This window comes from Mustela nivalis (genome assembly GCF_964662115.1).
Source record: "Mustela nivalis genome assembly, chromosome: 12".
In the NCBI taxonomy this organism is placed as follows: domain Eukaryota; kingdom Metazoa; phylum Chordata; class Mammalia; order Carnivora; family Mustelidae; genus Mustela; species Mustela nivalis.
Window position 1 is genome coordinate 69,404,961 of NC_139031.1, and position 19,825 is coordinate 69,424,785.

The following is a 19,825-nucleotide window of genomic DNA, read 5'->3' on the forward strand; positions in this document are numbered from 1 at the left end:
AATAACCTAGGCAAAACTACTTCTGGGACAATGAATGGTATTAAATCCATCTGCAAATCAACCAAAACTTTGTGTAGCATACAAGATAAACATTATGTATGCTAAGAATATTTTGATGATTGCTACCACAAAAACACTAGAAGTAAAAGGGAAGTCAAAATGACAACAAAAATACGTTATACTAGTAAAATACTGGACTCACATATGAAAATGACAGGCCTTTTTGTTACTGAACAAGACTTGTTATTTTGTTCCCACAGTGAAAATGGATCGGTAATAACCAAGCCAAAAACCCAACAGGTGCTCTTCTGACCAACTGCATACACTTGTAAAACAGATGGCCATGGAATGAAATGACTCAATAGCCCACACAGAAACCAAACTTCTGTATCAGGCTCTTATCAATTCACTTAGAACCTATTATTCAAAGCAATAGTTTAAATTTTGGAAGAGCCCTTTAAAAACAGGCTCTTTTTAAAATTTTTAAATTTTGGAAGTCTCTAAAAAAAAAAAAAAAGAGAAGCACAATGGAAGATAATCCTACGGAGATGTATGGTTCTCTGTCTACCCCTCTCTCCTGTCCACCTGAGCACATGTATTCTCACTCTCTGTCCCTGCGTACAGAAAAAAATGCATACAATACCTAATATTTTATATATAACAATTGGCAACAACCCAATTAAAAAATGGGCAAAGGACTTAAATAAACATTTTTCCAAAACAGACACATGGCCAAAAAGTGTATGAAAAGATGCTCAACATCCTCAATCATTAGGAAATCACAAATCAAAACATAAGGACATATCACTTTCCACCAACTAGAAGAGTTAAAATAAAAAGAACAGAAAACAGTAAGTGTTGGTGAGTATACGGAGAAACTGGAACCTTCATACATTGCTGGTGTACATGTAAAATGGTACAGATGCTGTGGAAATCCAGTTTGGCAATTCTCAAGAAACACAGAATTGCCTTTTGATTTAGCAATTCCACTCCTAGGTATATACTCAAGAGAAATGAATACAGGTACTTTCATGCCAATGTTCACAGCAGCACTATTCATAATAGCCAAATAGAGGAAACAGTTCAAATGCCCATCAATGGATGAACAAACAAAGTACAGTAAATGCTACATACAATAGAATATTATTCAACCATAAAAGGGAATGAAATATAGATGCATGGATGAAAAAAGCCAGCTGGTAAGGGTCAAATATTATAGGATTCCATTTATAAGAAACATCTGGAATAGGAACACTCAATAGAAACCGAAAGCAGACTGGTGATAGTTGGGAACTAGGGGAAGGAGGGAAAGAAGAGTATCTGTTTAATGTATAGGGTTTTACTCTAGGATGATAAAAATGTTTTGGAACTAGATGGAATTGGTGATTGCAAACTGTATTTACCAAATGCCACCAAACTGTTCATTTTTAGATGATTAATTTTTGTTAGGTGAATTTCATCTCAATTTTATTTTTTTTCAGTGTTTTTTTTTTAAGATTTTTTTTTTTAATTTATTTGACAGACAGAGATTACAAGTAGGCAGAGAGGCAGGCAGAGAGAGAGAGGTGGAAGCAGGCTCCCTGCTGAGCAAAGAGTCCAATGCGGGGCTCGATCCCAGGACCCTGGGATCATGACCTGAGCTGAAGGCAGAGGCTTTAACCCACTGAGCCACCCAGGTGCCCCACATCTCAATTTTAAAAAATCATAGCTTCTTTGTATCTAGCACCAGAACTTAAGTTTTCAATCACGATCTCATTTATTCTCCAAAATACCTGTTGAGATTCATGTCCTGCAACAGGATTATTCCCATAGAAAATAAACTGCAGAATTTGTGATAATTTAAATAACTGCCTGCTAAGTAAAAGTCCATAGTTGCAGCTGTAGGCGTTCAAAAATGTCAACTGGACAAATAAGCAAATAAATGTTTCCAAAAGTCCTAGTTTCTTTTACAGTATGCCAAATAGCTAGATTATAAATTCTTATACATATATACCCCAGATGCAAAACAACCTCTATAAGTTTTTCCAAATTAAGGTTTTAAATTTTAATTTTCATTTTAGTGGAATCCAAAGAAATTTAAATAATGTTCCTTACCATTTAATGTTTAACAATTTTCCATGAGAAATTTTTCTAGTTCGATATTGGAAATTTACTTACATTTCAATAATTAGTAGCCCATAATAGATATTTTACAGTCATAGTTTAGCTTTTCCTACAAATTTTATATATAAAGATAAGAGGTGTTTTTGTTTGAAAATAATTCTTGCCCCAACTTGTCATATTCTCGTCACTTGGATATATCCTATCTTTGCCACTTCCTCTCTTCCATGTGCTCAATTCGACTTTCAGTTTCAGTGACAACACATGACAGACCTCTTTGCTAAGTCTCTCTTCACTGGATCTTATCATGGCTTTTCACCCACTTCCTGCCATTTCTTGGATTTGCTTTAGAAGCCTTTCTTGACTATACACTTTAAAAAGACTATTCTGGGGGCACCTGGGTGGCTCAGGTCATAATCCAGGGGTCCTGGGATTAAGCCCTGCATTGGGCTCTCTGCTCAGCAGGGAGCCTGCCTCCCCCTCTCTCTGCCTGCCTCTCCCTCTCTCTGCCTACCTGCGCTCTGTCAAATAAATAAATAAAATCTTAAAAAAAAAAAAAAAGGACTATTCTGCCCATACTTTCCTCCATATTATCCCTCTCGAGGATATTAAAAACCAAGCCTGAAGGTCTTGAATTAGTTTTTGTCACAACACACAACTATTAGAATAAATGATGATGGGAAAAAATGATGATGAAGGTATCAAACTCCTGTATCCATTCTGAAGCTAAGTAAGCTATGTGACATATGAGAATAAGAAACTAGTAAGTTTTGGGTGCCTGGCTGGCTCAGTGGCAGAGCATGCAACTCCTGTTGCACTCCTCTGTTATAGTATGTATTGTCCAAAGTAAAGGATATTTTGTAGGACTGTTTCATGCATTACCTTAGGAAAGATAATTCTAGGGGCAAGCAATACAAAGTCTGAATTAAATGAAATGTCTAAAAAGCCCCACGCAGAGCTCAAAAAGAAACAAAAAACTAGAAAGTTTTAGAGAAACAAGGATGAAGAGCAATTTTCTTAGTGGAAGAGCAATGTATCTGAAATATGCAAAGAACAATTTTGCACCACAAGTAACTTTGTCTATCAGAATGTAAACAGCAACTGAAAAGTCCAGCTATCAATAAGGTAACACAGCTTGCACCAAGCTCTGTCCCTTTTTGCATACAACTGGTACTATTTTTCACACTGAAAATGCTCACTAAACAAATAAAAATCATATAATTACTACTCACTGAATGCAAGAGGCAAATTTTTTAAAGAGGCAAATTTTTAAATCATTATTCAACAAATAATACGTTATGCTGAATAGCTGGTGCAAAACATTGATTTTACTGAATTCTGTTACATGAACAGAATGTTAAGTATACCCAGTGTGAATGTATAGGAGTAGTAACATTAATTAATAATATTAACTACCCAACTGTCTCCTAATTTTGTTCACTAATATTATAATACTTTCTTTACATGACAGCATAAATAATTTCACTTGGAAAAAATGAAGTCATTCAAAGTAGCTTAATACAAAGACACCCTATGTAGTGTCATCCCCATCAGCACCTTGTAAATGGGGTTAGCCCAGCTCTGAAAATATTTACTTAATAATGCAGTAATGTCTCACATCTCCATGGGTTAGGGTTCTTGCTACATTAACACTGAGGAAGTTAACAGCAACAAAAAACAACAAGTAAAGCCCACTCACTGGTCTCCATTAGCTCTGATTTTTATAAACCAGCCTATCAAATGGACTGAGTTTTCTAGTCACAGCAAATCTCAAACAGCAAATTGGGAAAAGAGGCAGATGAAATGGAGCAAGGCAAGACAAGTATGACCATGGCAATGAGAACAGACAGCAAGGAAAAAAGAACTACAAAACAGAAAGGAAGTCTATGCAAGTCTAATAGTGGCTCCCCCAACTATGTAATACAAGCAGCACTGGAATAAGAATAACAGTTGCAGGACTACACCAAAGTGAGGGCCCTTGGGAAACCTACCTTTTCTGTGTCTCATTTTTTAATTCTCTTTAATAACCATACGATATAAAAAGTTCTTCATCATACTGTATTTGATAACATTTTATTGTATTTAAAAATGATGTTTAAACATTTTTTACTGATCCTAAAAGAAATATTATAATTTGGAAAATACTGAAAGTGTAAAAAAAAATTAAAATTGCCAATAACCCACCACCCAGAGATAGCCATCATTTACATCTTAGTGCATTTTTTTCAGGCATCTTCATATATAAGTATGTATATATATTTTACATGATAACATTTTTATTAAGCTGGCATTATTTGTGGACATTTTCCCAACTCAAAAAGTCTTTATAGCATTATTTTAATGGCTACATTACCAGAATTTATTCTATCATTGCAGATTTTGGTTGTTATTTATAAAGCATACTATTTTGCATACAAACCATAAAAAATCATTTATAAAATCTAGATACAAAAAGGAAATTTTTCAATGATCAGCTTACTGAACACCAAGAAAAAAATTTTGAGTTATGGTTCATAAAACCAAGTTCAATGAACAAATAAGACATTCAGAAAGCCAAGTTTCTAAATCAGTTTTAGAATTGATCAGTTTAAGTGATTTCTGATGCCAGCAATAACAGACTTCCAATTACAGGTCAGGCACCATGATTGGCTGCATTAATATCAAGAGCCTTCTTTGTAAAGCAGTCTCAAAAACAAGGTAGCAGCATTTAATGCACTTTTACAAGTGAAAAAATTCACCCCAAATCCCACTGTACCACCTCCTCTCTCATTGTACTTATTACCCAGTGTCTGTCTCTTCCACTGAACTGTGAACAACTTAACAACAGAGACTGACATCCCCTCTAAATTTCCAACTGTTGGTATAAAACAGTTCAATAAAGGTTTGCTGAATGACTTTACAATACAAAAATTTTAAGTCTTAATCTAAAAGCACACAAGCTTAAACAAATGGAATAATGTATACACTAATTTTGATGATGCTGTTTCATTCTATTCCCATATTCCTAATGGTCTTCAAAATCTTAATGGCTGCATAATATTCTATTGCACTTACATGATATGGTTTAGAAAATAATTATTCTAATATTCTCTTTGAATGCTGTTTCCAGTGTTTTCAGATTGTACAGCTAATGTTCCAGCAAACATATCCTGCCTTATAAATCTGACAGATTTATTTCTGACTAGAAAAATTGGGCTCAACGCTAGAATTGACAATAATCTTATACAATAAAAGTGAATATTAAAGAAAAAGATTTTCACCCTATAGGCAGAGTTTTGAAGGACAGGCAAGAACACACATAGACACAAAGAAACCAGAGGTTTTTTTGGCCAAATCAATTAAAATAAATCCTCTGTTACAATATGTATTGTCCAAAGTAAAGGATATTTTGTAGGACTGCTTCATGCATTACCTTTAGGAAAGACACTTCTGGGGGCAGGCAATACAAAGTCTGAATTAAAAAACAAAATGTCTAACTAGAAGATCAATGCTTTCCAAACGAGGCACACACTTTACCTCCACTTTCTTGGATTCAGAGACTGCTGAGCTCAGGCTGCAGAAATGTAAGCAACTTTGTGCTTCTGAAAATGTACTGATTCCCCTTTTTCACCATTTACAGATTTTAAAGTAAAATCTACCAGGTAAAAGCACTCAAGCTCTGATATTAGATAGAAGGAACTTAGGGGAAAGCCAACTCTATTTCAGAAATGTGACGCTAGTGTATATGCACAATCATCTAAGAAACTTGTGTTTAGCATCTACCAAGGCATCTCTGCAGTATGGCCCCTCGAGGATTACTAAAATCATGGAGCCAGCCTCCTTTATTCGTTTTATTCGAAGGGACGAAAGGAGAGGAAGAAAGAAAAACAGTTAACTATATTATAATTTAATTGTGGTCCAAGTATGATTGCTAACAATTATCTTTAATAGGACAGAATATAATCTATAAAAGGTAACGTCGTCATAACCGAGGTAGGGGACCTTTGAGAACAGCCAGAAAATATGCTCGAATATGTGATTTTTAAAAGAAATACGCTATTTAATTTACAACTTGTCTACATCAATTTTTTCACGATGCCCAGTGAGTAATAACTGTTTATAGTCTTGTATTGTTCGCTTTACAGGTTTTCTCTTCCACGCAGACATAGAATAGTGACTCCCTGAGACATACATAACAATTCAATTATTTGAAGCAGGAATTCTATAGGTTGCTTAGAATATGGTACCTTTTGTCCCCCGCAGTTCCATTCACAGTCTGCACTAACATTCCACACAATACAAAAGCGCATGCCACGACAAAGACCTCCAAACACAAACATATAAAGCTATGCTACTAAAAACGCCCCCAACGCGAACTTCACAGCTGGCACTTGTGGCACACTCAAACCACCACTAAGGCAGCTGTCACAGGCCAATCACACACCCAGAAGTGCCAGCGTGCCACCAAAAAAAGCTAAGCTGATGATCGGCGTACAAATCCCCCACTAAATAAAGAAAAGCCCTAAATCCCCACCCTGAAAAGCACAATGCCGGCACTACCCAGGAAACTCCCTAAAACAGTGAAAGGCTGGAGATTTAAAAGCAATGAATACCAGCTTATAGCTATACAGTAAAGAAAAGGTTTTATTTGAGCATTCACAAGAAAGAAGCCACACCAGCCAATCATCACGGAAGTGTCATCTGCTAGGTAGTAACACCAGGCTTTTTCAATTGGAAAAAAAGAGAGAAGAGGGCAAGCGTAAAATTCAGGTCCTGAAGCACCTCGCTCCCGGGTAGCGAACCAGGGCTGCTGCGACCGCCGCTTGCCAGGCCCTCTCCCACCCCTTTCCAGCCACCGCCTCCCACCGCGGGCCCAAGAGCCTCCGGGAGCCTCCGGCTCTCTTACCTTCGCTTTGCCGGCCTCCAGTTTCTTCTGTCTCTCCTCGTCCTCCATGGCCTCTGAAGGGAAAGCTGAGGGAAGACAGGGAGAGGGTCGGGGGTAAAAAGGGAAGGTCGATTCCGACAGAGGTGGGACCGCAAGATCCGCCGCCTAGGGAGCAGGGCCGGGCCTGGCGCTCCCCCCGCCCGGCGTGGAACCAGTCTCCGCGCTCACTGGCTGACCGTCCTCAGCCGCACAGGGAACGCCGTCACCGCCGCCGCCATCTTCGTCTCCACGTAAACACACGGCAAGGCGGGAGTGGGAAGGGGGGCACGTCGGTCCGCGCAGCCGCCGCGAGCCCTGCCTTGCCGGGCAGGTGCGCCCGGGGCCCCGCCCCGTGTGCCGCTCCGCCCCCGCTGGATTCGGGTGTCTTTGCGGGGGTACCCGGCCCGGGAGCCCGGCTCGGACTCCGGCCCCCACAGGCGAAAAGCCCGCGAGGGTGAGCGCCCTTCTTCGGGGACGCACGCTCCCCAGGTGGCGGTCTGGCTGAGAAGCTGGGAGAGAGGGGGTGTGCCAGGGGCGCCGGCAGGATTCCACCCACCGAGCTAGGGACTCGCTTTTAAAACACTGAGATTTTTCAAGTTACAAAAATAATATATATCTAAGGGCGAAGTTGGTGACCGATGAAGAACCCAGAGGAAAAGACTAAGGTGGGGCGGAGAGGAAAAGACCCACCGGACGTTAGTTTTTGGATCTAGATGAATTCCTCCTGTCGAAGAATTTGGGAGATCAGCCAGCAGTTCTCATTACTTTTTTAGCTCAAAGCCCCTCCCTTTTCCCCCACACCGGCCCGCCCAATCTCCGATTCAATCCTTCAAGGCCCACCTCACGCGCCGCCCAAAGAGCTTTTCTGATCTCTTTGTTCCCTCCACCGCAGTTAGGAGTATCCAGTCACAACTTACTCCCCTTCCACTCCTCCTTCGATCTCCCTCTCAGCAATGACGTCCTGAAAGGAACGTAGGCTTTGGAACCTGGGTTGGGGAGAACACACTTTCTAGCTTGAATGACCTTGAACAAGTTACCTATCCTCCCTCAGGTTACCTGAAGTTTTGGAAGGGTTGTTAATATATGTGAGTCAATATATGTGACTGCCTCTGACATACTAAAATATCCTTAATTAATGGTAGTTGTTTTTCCACTCCTCGTATTTCCTTTATGTACTCTGCATGATATTTTAGTAATTTATGCACCACTTTTTAGTCCACCTCATACTCTAGATTCCTTCATGGCAGAGGCTGTCTTGCTTATCTTGACATTACTGAAATGACTAGCTAGCATAGTGTTTTGCACCCCATAACACTTGTTAGATTGAATTGAGCCATTTTAATAATTTTCATCTCTTCCCTCAATACTTTTGTTCTCCCCACCCTCTTACTCTCAAATCCATTTCTGTGGTAAGCTACACATGTTAATGTCGCAGGTTGATTACTCAGGCTGATCATGTTTCTCTGTTTTGAGCTAGGTTGGATTCAAACTAGCAGGTGTGAACTAAAATAAGTTATGAGTTCAATCATAGAAGTGGTGTTAGTGAAAATAGGGTTGAAAAATGAAAAGACCAAAGATCTAAAGTCTACCACTACCCGAAGACTAGGTTTAAAGACCTCTCATTTATAAATTCTTAGATTTTAAAAAATACTTTTTAGGGGTGCTTGGGTGGCTCAGTGGGTTAAGCCTCTGCCTTCGGCTCGGGTCATGGTCTCAGGGTCCTGGGATCTAGCCCCGCATCTGGCTCTCTGCTCATTGGGGAGCCTGCATCCTCCTCTATCTCTGCCTGCCTCTCTGCCTACTTGTGATCTCTGTCTGTCAAATAAATAGGTAGAATCTTAAAAAAATAATAATAATAAAAATAAAAAACTTTTTAGTCTCAAACTGTACAATGCATACATATTTGTGCCAGTTTTAACACTCAAGTATATACTGACCTGTTAACCTGAATTCGGCAATAGGTAAGAGGCATTTTATCATAGGAATAAAAGAATTGAGCCAATAAAAGGAGAAGTGATTTATTTAGTCACCCACCTAGCTAAGAGTCAAACTAGGACTACAGCCAGGTGTTATAATATTGCAGTGATTTAAATACTGCCTGGATTAAGGGATTGTGTTTCTAGATTCTGATTGCCAAAACGAGGAAGCCCTAAATTATCTGACAAGATGTTTGTTAGTAGATACTACTTTCTCAATGACAAAGGAAGTCAGCTGTTCCACTATGTACTAAAAATGTCCAAAAACCTTCTAAAGCAACAAGATTATTTCAAACTTTCCCTTCACTAAGACAGACCAATCATATACACCTGTTTTATATATAATAGATGCTCAGTAGATGTTGAAAGTTAATTGTGTGTTGACTTATGTTAGAAGAGCGTGTGGCACTTGTGCTCTGATGCTTCCTTATGGCACCTATTCATGTCATGTCATGTAATGTCATGTCATTCATTCATTCATTCATTCCCTGAAAAGATATTCTCTCATCACTTGAAAGTGATGAGAGAATGAGCCATGGGGATAAGTGAGGTTATGGCAAGTCTAAAGGCCTGTGACTGTCATGTCTGTGACATGTGACTGTCATGTAAAAGAAAAAGCAGGATGTAAAGGTGGCTAGAGTACAGTGAGGAAGGAGAATAGTGAGAGGAAGTATCGAGGTAACAGGAGGCCAGATCCTATAGCATTCTGAAGGTCATTAGAAGGACTTTGGCTTTTACTCTCAGTGAGACAGGGAGCCATTGGAGAACATTGAGTAGGTAAGTGACATGATCTGGCTTATGTTGTTAAAAGACATCTGCTGCTATGAGGATATAGCCTGTGGGGAATCAGTCTGGATGCTGTTGCAATAACCCAGACAAGATATAATGTAGTGATAGTAAATCAGAGTCTGTATATATTTTGCACATGCAACTAATAATGCCACAGTATTTGTATGTGAAGCTTGAGTCAGAGAGGAGTCAAGGTTGTAACTGAGTTGGGGAAGAGCTAATTTAAAGGAGACCAAGTTCATTCAGTTTTGGACACAAGTTAGCCATATATTAAGTATCCAAGAATTGATATCACATTGACCCTCATAGCCTGGAGTTCAGGAGACAGGTCCAAGCAAGAAATATAAATTTGAGAATAGCATATAGATGGCATTTTAAGTTAAGGGTTTGGATAAGACCATCTAGGGCCATGCTGTCCAATACAGCAGCAATTTAGCCAAATGTGGTTATTGAGTATGTGAAATACTGCTGGTCTGAATTGAGGTATGCTATAAGTGTAACAGTGAATTTCAAAGACTTAGAATTAAAACAAAAGAACTTAAAATATCTCATTAATATTAATGATGAGTGTCCACAGTAAAAAAAGTACCTTGCATATTTACCACTCCATCTCCTTTAGACAAAGTCACTCTTTTGGAATTAAAAAAAAAAGTCCCAAAGAGCTTCGTAAGTCATAGCCAAGTACAGAAATTGGAAGTTAAGTCTGATTTCATCAATCATGGATGGAATGACTTTACTGAAGAGAAAATATGTTGATATTTCTATAAAAACCAAGATCCAGAAGTCAAGCAAGGCTATGTGAGAGATTTTCCAAAAGTGCTGATTTTCTGTCAGTAAAAATTCTTAAACTTAGAACAAAAATAAAATATTTCCTGAAGAAAAAAAATAATAATTTTATACCTCATATTAATATAAAAATATATTTCATACTGATTATATGTTGAAATGCTAATATTTGAGGTATAGTGGGTTAAATAATATACATATATGAATTTCACCAGTTTCATTTTACTTTTTTTGTTACTGTACCTACTAGAAAATTTCAAATTACATATGTGGTTTGCATTTGTGGCTCACATTATTTTCCTATCGAAACTTGCTGCCCTGCGGAGCAAGTTTAGGTGAGGATGTGATTCAATGACTCAGTCTCAGAGCACTCCACCTCGAAGAGGGAAGGGGAAAGGCCTCACCAAATGAGACTGCAAATTCCTTGCAGTGGATACTGCAAGGAATGAAAATTTTCCTCTACTCTTCAAAGGTTCTTCTGGATGGCCTAAGAATTAAATTGACAAACAGATTAATGGGTGAGAATTGCATTTAATTTTCCATCTACAGGAGCCCCACATACATGAGAGATTCAAAGACAGAAAGGTAAAATGAGGTACATACGCTATCCTGAGTGAAGGAATGAGATGTGGCCTAGGGCATCAAAGGGGAGGAGAGCAATTTATAAGTAAAAAAGTTGTTTAGTAATCAGATGTTTTCCCTGCCATACAGATAAGTCATTCAGGTAAAATTTATATCTTGTAATGACTCAAATTCTGGAAAGACCCCCAATTTAGACTTTCCCAGGTAGTTAAGGGAGGGGCAAAATTTCTCTTAAGTCTGTAGGGTTTTGATTGCCTTCACGGGGAGGAACTGTGGCAAGTGCTGCTAATAAGTGAAGTAAAATAAGACCTGAGAAATGGCCAGCTGCATTTAGAAAGGTGGGTAACGAGGTTTCTATGCAAGTTGTAAATCAATCCTTAACTCTTTCCTGTTGAGTGCAAACTCTGCTTCAGTATCCTTCTCAACAAAGAGCCTTTGAAAGTCACTTCCAGTGGACCAGAATTGAGAAGGAAAATCTGTCATTCCAGATTGGAATTACATTCCAGTGATTCTCCTGCATAACATCTGTACAACTCATAATTTAGCTACACTGCTTTTAGTGTTTACTTAATAGTAAGAACTGCACTACACCTGTTTCCAAAGAGGAATTAAAGATTTCTTTTTTTTTAAACTTTTTTATTTTTTATAAACATATAATATTATTTTTATCCCCGGGGTACAGGTCTGTGAATCGCCCGGTTTACACACTTCACAGCACTCACCGAAGCACATTCCCTCCCCGATGTCCATAATCCCACCCCCCTTCTCCCAACCCCCCTCCCCCCAGCAACCCTCAGTTTGTTTTGTGAGATTAAGAGTCACTTATGGTTTGTCTCCCTGATATGAGGAAGTGGTGATGCAACATGGGGGTTTAAGGGGGTAGGAGAAGAATAAATGAAACAAGATGGGATTGGGAGGGAATTAAAGATTTCTAAGGGTACTTTTTCTATTTTCCATTTAAATACATATCTTCCTCCAACAATGATGGGTTACATTCCAATAAATCCACCATAAATGAAAACGCATTTGATACACCTAACCTACCAAACGTAATAGCTTAGCTTAGCCTACCTTACACTTGCTCAGAACACTTCTATTAGCCTACAGCTGGGCGAAATGATCTAATTTAAAGTCTATTTTATAATAAAATGTTGACTATCCCATGTAGTTTATTGAAAATGACACTGAGGTGAAAATTTATTGAATAATGTATTGAAATACTGTACTGAAAGAATGGTTGTAAGGGTACAAAATAGCTCTGAGTGCATCGGTTTTTTACCCTCATAATAGAACGACTGACTAGGACCTGTGGTTTGCTGCTGCTGCCCAGAATCACGAAAAAGTCTCCTACTGCATATCACTAAAGTAGGAAAAGATCCAAATCCAAAATTCAAAGAACAGTTTCTACTGAATGCATATCACTTTCACATCATTGTAAAGTCAAAAATTCTACGTTGAACCATCTTAAACTGGGGATTGTTTGTAGTGCTAGATCATATTGGCAAGATAGCAAACTAGTATATGAGGAGTACCTATTGCAAAGAGCAAACAAGAGACTGCTCCAATTATAGTTAAACCATATTTTGAGAAGCTTTCTCCATCCTTCCCCACAGTACAGCCATGCCTCATTTTATTGATCTTCACAGACATTACGTGTTTAAATAATTTTTAAAGGTTTCTGGTAACCCTATGCCAAGCAAGCCTATCAGCACCATTTTTCCAACAGCAATTGCTCACTTGTGTCTTATTTTGATAATTCTTGCAATATTTCAAATTTTTCATTAATAGTTGTTTCGGTGATCTATGATCAGCAATTATGAAATGCCAAAAGCTCAGATGATGGGTAGCATTTTTTAGCAAAAAGGTATTTTTAAATTACGTATGTACATTGTTTTTAAAGACATAATTAAGAATAATTCTATTGCACACTTAGGAGACTACAGCATACAGCAAACACAACTTTTATATACACTGAGAAGCCAAAATATATATTTGACTCACTTTATTCTGATACTCCCTTTATGATGGTGGTCTGGAACTGAATGGCAATATCTCCGAGGTATGCTTGTCTTTTGTGACTGCCATTTCCATGTTAATTGATCCTTCACAAATTGGTCAGGTAAGACCTAGCAGTTACTTCATTTTAGTAGCCGATATAGGTCAAAACCTGACCTATGACCTCACAAAAGCTGCAGCAGCAACTGAGGCAATTCTTTAAATTCTGTGTTTAAAAAAAAAAAAAAAAAAAAAAAAAGATGGTTCTCTCTGAAATTGTTTGGAAGTAAATATAACTCCTAAATTCAGGAGAAGGGACACTACAGTTTGTCTTTAGCCTTTTCTCTAATAGAGTAAATCATTTTTCTTTAGCTCTTTCTTATATGGTCTATTTAAAATATATTTGATCACCTTAGTTGCCATTCACTGGATCTTAACCAAATTCTAATAACTCACTTAAGTTAACCAAGTAATTTTCATTAAATGTTTAAACTATGTGTTTTACCTTACCATAGCAGAGTTATTTTGCATTTTCCTGTGTGCTTAACTCCTATTTGTATGTCACACCTATTTTAATGACAATACTACATGATTGATTTATTAACCTCATTCTTTTTTTTTTTTTTTTTTAAGATTTATTTATTTATTTGACAGACAGAAAACACAAGTAAGCAGAGAGGAAGGCAGAGAGAGAGGGAGAGAGGAGGAAGCAGGCTCCCCACTGAGCAGAGAGCCTGATGCGGGGCTTGATCCAGGACCCTGAGATCATGACCTGAGCTGAAGGCAGAGGCTTTAACCCACTGAGCCACCCAGGCGCCCCCCTCATTTTCATTTAAAGACAGACACATTTTTCTCTTATAATTCTGGTTTTGTTTTAATATGTGGCTTTCTGGAGTTTTTGCCTAAGTCAAGTATCAATATGCAATTCACTTGGGTCCTTGTCCACAAATCTTTAAAATGTACAAAGACTTTTAAAATTTTAATACAATTCTTTAAGGTACCTCACCGGCTGATGAATTCTGTATTTTGTTATGCAAACCATTTAAAAATGACTCAGATTTAAAATGAGTCAGATTCTCTCAAATATCTCATCAATGACTCTTTCCAAACAGGTATCTGTCTTTCTCATTTTTCAGAAGTGTTCATTGTGAAACTAAATACTGAGGATTTTACTGATTGATTCCTTCAATTTTTCCAAGGCCAGGATAAAACATTGAGAGTGCAGATACAAGATCATATAATAATAAAGTGTTATCTTCTTCTAACCTGGACCAAAATTATTCAGACAAAAGTTTCATCTCCAATTTTTCTGCTAAACCAGATAGTAATTATCTACCTCATTGTTTCACTATTTTGTCCAGCTTCATGGCTTTGCTTCTTCCCTAATTAGAAGACATGACCAGCTACCATTTCCACTGTACAGTTCTCACCATCACTTGCCATTCAAATTGCTTAAAACAATATTTAAGATCCTCCCCCCAATATCAACATTTCCAAACTTCTCTGTTTCAGTTAATGACCTTCTTCTGGTCTCCTCAACTTAAAATTTTGGAGACATCTTGTATTCTTCTCTACCTCATCTGTCATATTTATTAGAAACATGTCCCTTTGTGCTTTCTTTCCAACTGTCTTTTAATTTCCTCTAAGTTTTTCCTTTTCCACTGCCAAAATGATAGACTAAACCCTGATTATCCATATTTTGAAAACTTCAGAAGACTCTAAGATGGTACATTGGATTCATTCCTCCCCATTACATACTGTTCCCCATAAAAGTCAGATTAGTTTTCTAAGATGCAACTTTCATGAAGTCATTCCATTATAAAATGACTCCCTACTGCATGTAGGATGAACTTCAAATCCTAAATCCATTTATTCAAAGCCTTCCATAACTTGCTCCAATTCTATTATGACCCCTAACTCCAATTCTTCTCCCTCACCAACTCCCCATTCTAGTCAGAAAGGTGTTCAAGGGGCTCCCCATACATTGACTCAGCAGTCACATTTCCTGCCATGCCAGAAACCCATACACAACTTACAGGCTTCATAAGGCAAATATTTATGGGACATACATTTTAGCTTATTTTGCGGATAGGTGACTAGGCCCTTAAATTAAACTGAAGAAAAAGACATTAAATGCTAAAGCCAAAAATGGTTTGTTTTACTTATTAATAGAGATGAAGGATATATAATAAAGAAAATAGGAGGAAGCATAGTGATGTATCTTCCACACTGTATAGAATAAGAAACAAAGGCCTGAGAGGTTAAATAACCTGCCCTACTTTTCATGATTGGGTAGGAAAAGTCCTACCATGTCCTGGCCCCGGAATGATCTAAATGTTAACTCCATTTTGCTAACCTGCTTGTCCAAACAAAATCAGTACATGCTTAAAGTATGTACTAAATAAAATTTAGGACATTTTCACTTAATATTTTAGGTTTCAAAAGATTATTAATGACTCATGAAACTAGTACTTGTTTAAAGTTGTCTAATGAGGGGCCCCTGCTCAGCTGGTTAAGCAGCTGCCTTCAGCTTAGGTCATGATCCCAGGGTCCCGTGATAGAGCCTCGCGTTGGGCTCCCTGCTCAGCGGAGAGCCTGCTTCTCCCTCTCCCTCTGCCTGCTGCTCTGCCTACTTGTGCTGCTATCTCTCTGGCAAATAAATAAATAAAATCTTAAAAAAAATAAAAGTGGCCTAATGAACCTAATGATGTGTTAGAAAAATAGAAAGTGTACCTACCATCAAGATGGAATTATAAACCAGAAATCCAAAACATTGAAACTGATTACTAAGTAGAATACATACTAATTTCAGATCTTCAAGGATTTTCATATTGCCATGTAAACTATATAAGTTTCCAAAAGAGTTGTATCAAGGGTCCATGTGGTTTTTAGAATCAAGATACATTTAGTTTAAACATGAAAGGAAAGTTTAAATAATTAATCTTCCAGTTTTTCTTTTGTTGTAGCTAAGAATCTGTAAAATGCTGTACACCCACTATGTTTATGAGGTCCTTTTTTAGGCACACTGCTCTGAGTTGCTATGGCTTGGATTTGAGCGAAAGCAGCTTGTCTTTCCTGGGCTACTAATGTTTGAACCTCTGTGAAGCCTGGGGGCAAAGGAGGCTCACCTCCTATGAGTTAGTGTGGCATAAAATTCCAACCAATTTTAGAACTCCATTTTGAACTCCTCATTTTCTCCTTCTGTAAAGTAAAATGCTTTGTGAACTAAGAGAATTTAGGCATGATTCCAGTTTTCCATGAGACCTGTCATGCCATACTTCCTAATCTTAGAAGTTCCCGGAGGAACTCTATGACTCAGAAATAATGTCTTCGGCTACCTTACATTTCAGGATATCCACGCACAAAACTCTATGGCCAAAGATGATCTGAGTATAACTTCTCATTTTTAAGGAACCTAACAAACCTATTAAACTATATGCCATTAAAAATGGACAAAATTGGGGCACCTGGGTGGCTCAGTGGGTTAAGCCGCTGCCTTCGGCTCTGGTTATGATCACAGGGTCCTGGGATCGAGTCCCACATCAGGCTCTCTGCTCAGCAGGGAGTCTGCTTCCCCCTCTCTCTCTCTCTCTGCCTGCCTCTCCATCTACTTGTGATTTCTCTCTGTCAAATAAATAAAAAAAATCTTTAGAAAAATGGACAAAATTTTTTAAAAGGGTAAAATAACATAAAATATTAGAACTTTTTCTATATTTCCAGAATTAATATATATTTTCACATTGATTTTTTTCTTTAAAAAATATTTATTTATTTATTGAGGGGGGTGGCATAGAGGGAGGGAGAGCGTCTTAAGCAGATTCCATGTCCAGCCCAGAGCCCAGTGCAGGATTCGATCTAATAACCCTGAGATCATTGACCTGCAAAATCAAGAGTCAGATCCCTAACCGACTGAGCCACCCAGACAGGCATCCTTTCACATTAATTTCTATTCCCTCATCATTCATCCAAGAAACAAGGAACAGAACTCACCATTGTGAAGGTATATAAAGTAATCTTGAATGTGTTCATATACCCTGTGAATGTGTATGTGTGTGTATGTGTGTATGTGCATAGCAGTCCTCAAAACTTTACTAGAGAGTCTCTTGGATAAGTTACCAGCCAACAATCACCAAAAGCTTCTTTTTCTTTTTTTTTTTAAAGATTTTATTTTTAAGTAATCTCTATAACCAACATGGGGCTCAAACTCACAACTCCAAGATCAAGAGTCACAAGCTCCACCAACTGAGCCAGCAAGTGCCCCACAAATTTCTTTTTCTAATCTAATGACTAGAATGCCACTTGAAACTCTCTAGCAATGATTTATAAAAACTACCTAAATGCTTAAAAAGAGTTAATGTATTAGGAGTTGAATCTGACGTCAACATTGATAAACTGAGATATGACTATATCACTTTTTGAAAAAAAAATCCCAAGTTTCTAATTTAAATATAGAACCTCAAAGTTTATAGATAAAAATTGATTTAGTTATAAATTTTGCTGATTTTCCTTTATGAGCAATTTTAACTTTCATTTTTAAACATTTTTTTAGTAGTTTCAAATTTTTTAAATATTTTGTTAATGTCCAGATTACATTTGCCCAGATTTTTTGCCCAGTGTGTCACTTAAAAGCCACTGTTTCCTTGTTGATTTTCTGCTTAGATGATCTATCCGTTGATATAAGTGGGGTGCTAAAGACCGCTACCATTATTTTATTATTACCAATGAGTTCCTTTATGTTTGTTATTGCTTTATATATTTGAGTGCTCCCATGCTGGGGCATAGATATTTATATCTGTTAGATTTTCTTGTTGGATAGTCCCCTCTATTATGATATAGTAGTTTTCGTCACCTCTTGTCACAGGCTTTGGTTTAAAATTGTGTCTTGGGTGCCTGGGTAGCTCAGTTAGTTGAATGACTGCCCTTAGCTCAGGTCATGATCCTGGAGTCCTGGGATTGAGTCCCAGGATTGAGTCCCAGGATGGAGTTCTGCATCAGGCTCCCTGCTCAGCAGGGGGTCTACTTTTCCCTCTGACCTTCCCCCTCTTGTGCTCCCTCTCAAATAGAATCTTTAAATAAATAAATAAATAAATAAATAAAATTGTTTGTCTGATATAAGCATTGCTATTCCAGCTTTCTTTTGACGTCCACATTTGCTACTTTCTTGACTTTATGCCTTCTACTATAGTGGTTCTCAAACGTTAGTGTGCCTATGAATTATATTGGGTGCTACTGCGCCTATGAATTATATTGAATGTTTACTAGAAATGTAAATTTCTAGGGCAGAAGGTCTGAGCCAGACCTAAGGGACCCAGGAATCTGCACATTTAACAGGCAGCGCACTGTGACAGTAACGCAGGTAGTCTGAGGACAAGACTAATGCTATATCCTGAATGTCTGCCCTCCCCCTAAATCCCTATGTAGAAATCTTACTCTTGTTGTTATGGTATTAGAAGGTAGAGCGTTTTATAGGTGATTAGATCTCCACAGTGGAGCCCTCATGAATGGAGTAGTGCCGTTATAAAAGAGATCTTGGAAAGTTCCCTCTTTGTTTCTTGCCATGTGAGGATACAATGAGGAGTTGGCAGTCTGCAACCCAGAGGAAAGTTCTCACGAGAACCCAGCCATGGTGGCAACCTCATCTCAGACTTCAAGCCTTCAAAACTGTGAGAAATAAATTTCTCTTGTTTATAAACCACCCAGTTTATGGTATTCTGTTAGCACAACCCAAACAAACCAAGACAGCTTCTATATATAAATAATGCCAAATATGTAGCAACACAGATATGAAATTACCATTTCTTTTTTACCATTTTAATTGTAGCTATTGCTATAGAATTTAAATTTGGGGAAATGTGCATATGACATAATTTTAATATGGAAAGATCATCTTTAAATAATCTAGGTTTGAAAAACAAATATATTAACAGTTCACAGAAAAAGAAATGTAAATAGTACTTTAAAGTATGGAAGAATGTGGACCTAGCTCATAAGACAAATGCAAATTAGAACTATACTCAGGGGGTGCCTGACTGGCTCAGTGGGTTAAAGCCTCTGGTTCGGCTCAGATCCTGACCCTGGGGTCACCCCCCTTATCAGGCTCTCTGCTCAGCGGGGAGCCTGCTTCCTCCTCTCCCTCTGCCTGCCTCTCTGCCTACTTGTGATCTTCGTCAAATAAATAAATAAAATCTTTAAAAAAAAACCAAACAAACTATACTCATACCATTTCGAATGTACTAAGTTGGTGAAATACATCCTCAGTGAAAATCTAATAAAGGTGATGTTCAAAGAATATATTTTGTAATTCAAAAGGCATTTATTTTGGCTGTTAGGGGAGATCACCAGCGAACATTTCCATTCCCAACCCTTAAATATAAAAACATGATGACTTAGCATTGATTATAAAGACTTCAATTAGGCATGTTGCCAATCAATATCTGATTTTCATTTTACTGATAAGGATACTTGTGATCTGAATAGCAGCTCTAAAGAAACCTAATAATAAAAGATATACAACTCATTTGTATGAATGTATTTTTAAGCATGTTATGCTCTATATACTGGTATAAGTAATGATTTCACAAAATTTGTCCTCATTTCTGGTATGTATGTCTGATTAGTTTTGCATTCTTATGGAATAGGGAATAGTGATTTACATATCAATGAAATTCAATCCTGCCTAGACAGACCAATGGAA

At 37.8% G+C, this 19,825-nt stretch overlaps 1 protein-coding gene across 17 annotated transcripts in view; it reads right to left on the bottom strand.

Annotated features, from left to right (window-relative positions):
- Positions 1-19,825, bottom strand: part of AKAP9 (A-kinase anchoring protein 9) — a 193,392-nt gene that overhangs the window by 149,497 nt on the left and 24,070 nt on the right. For 13 of the 17 annotated variants that reach the window (XM_082692583.1, XM_082692582.1, XM_082692578.1 and 10 more), the window contains exon 1: positions 6,986-7,485. In XM_082692583.1, the coding sequence (XP_082548709.1) occupies positions 6,986-7,033 (48 nt within the window). In that variant the 5' untranslated portion in view covers positions 7,034-7,485. Of the gene's footprint in view, positions 1-6,985; positions 7,486-7,843; positions 7,930-19,825 lie in introns of those variants that run through there. The other 4 variants (XM_082692587.1, XM_082692586.1, XM_082692590.1 and 1 more) reach the window with 4 other exon arrangements.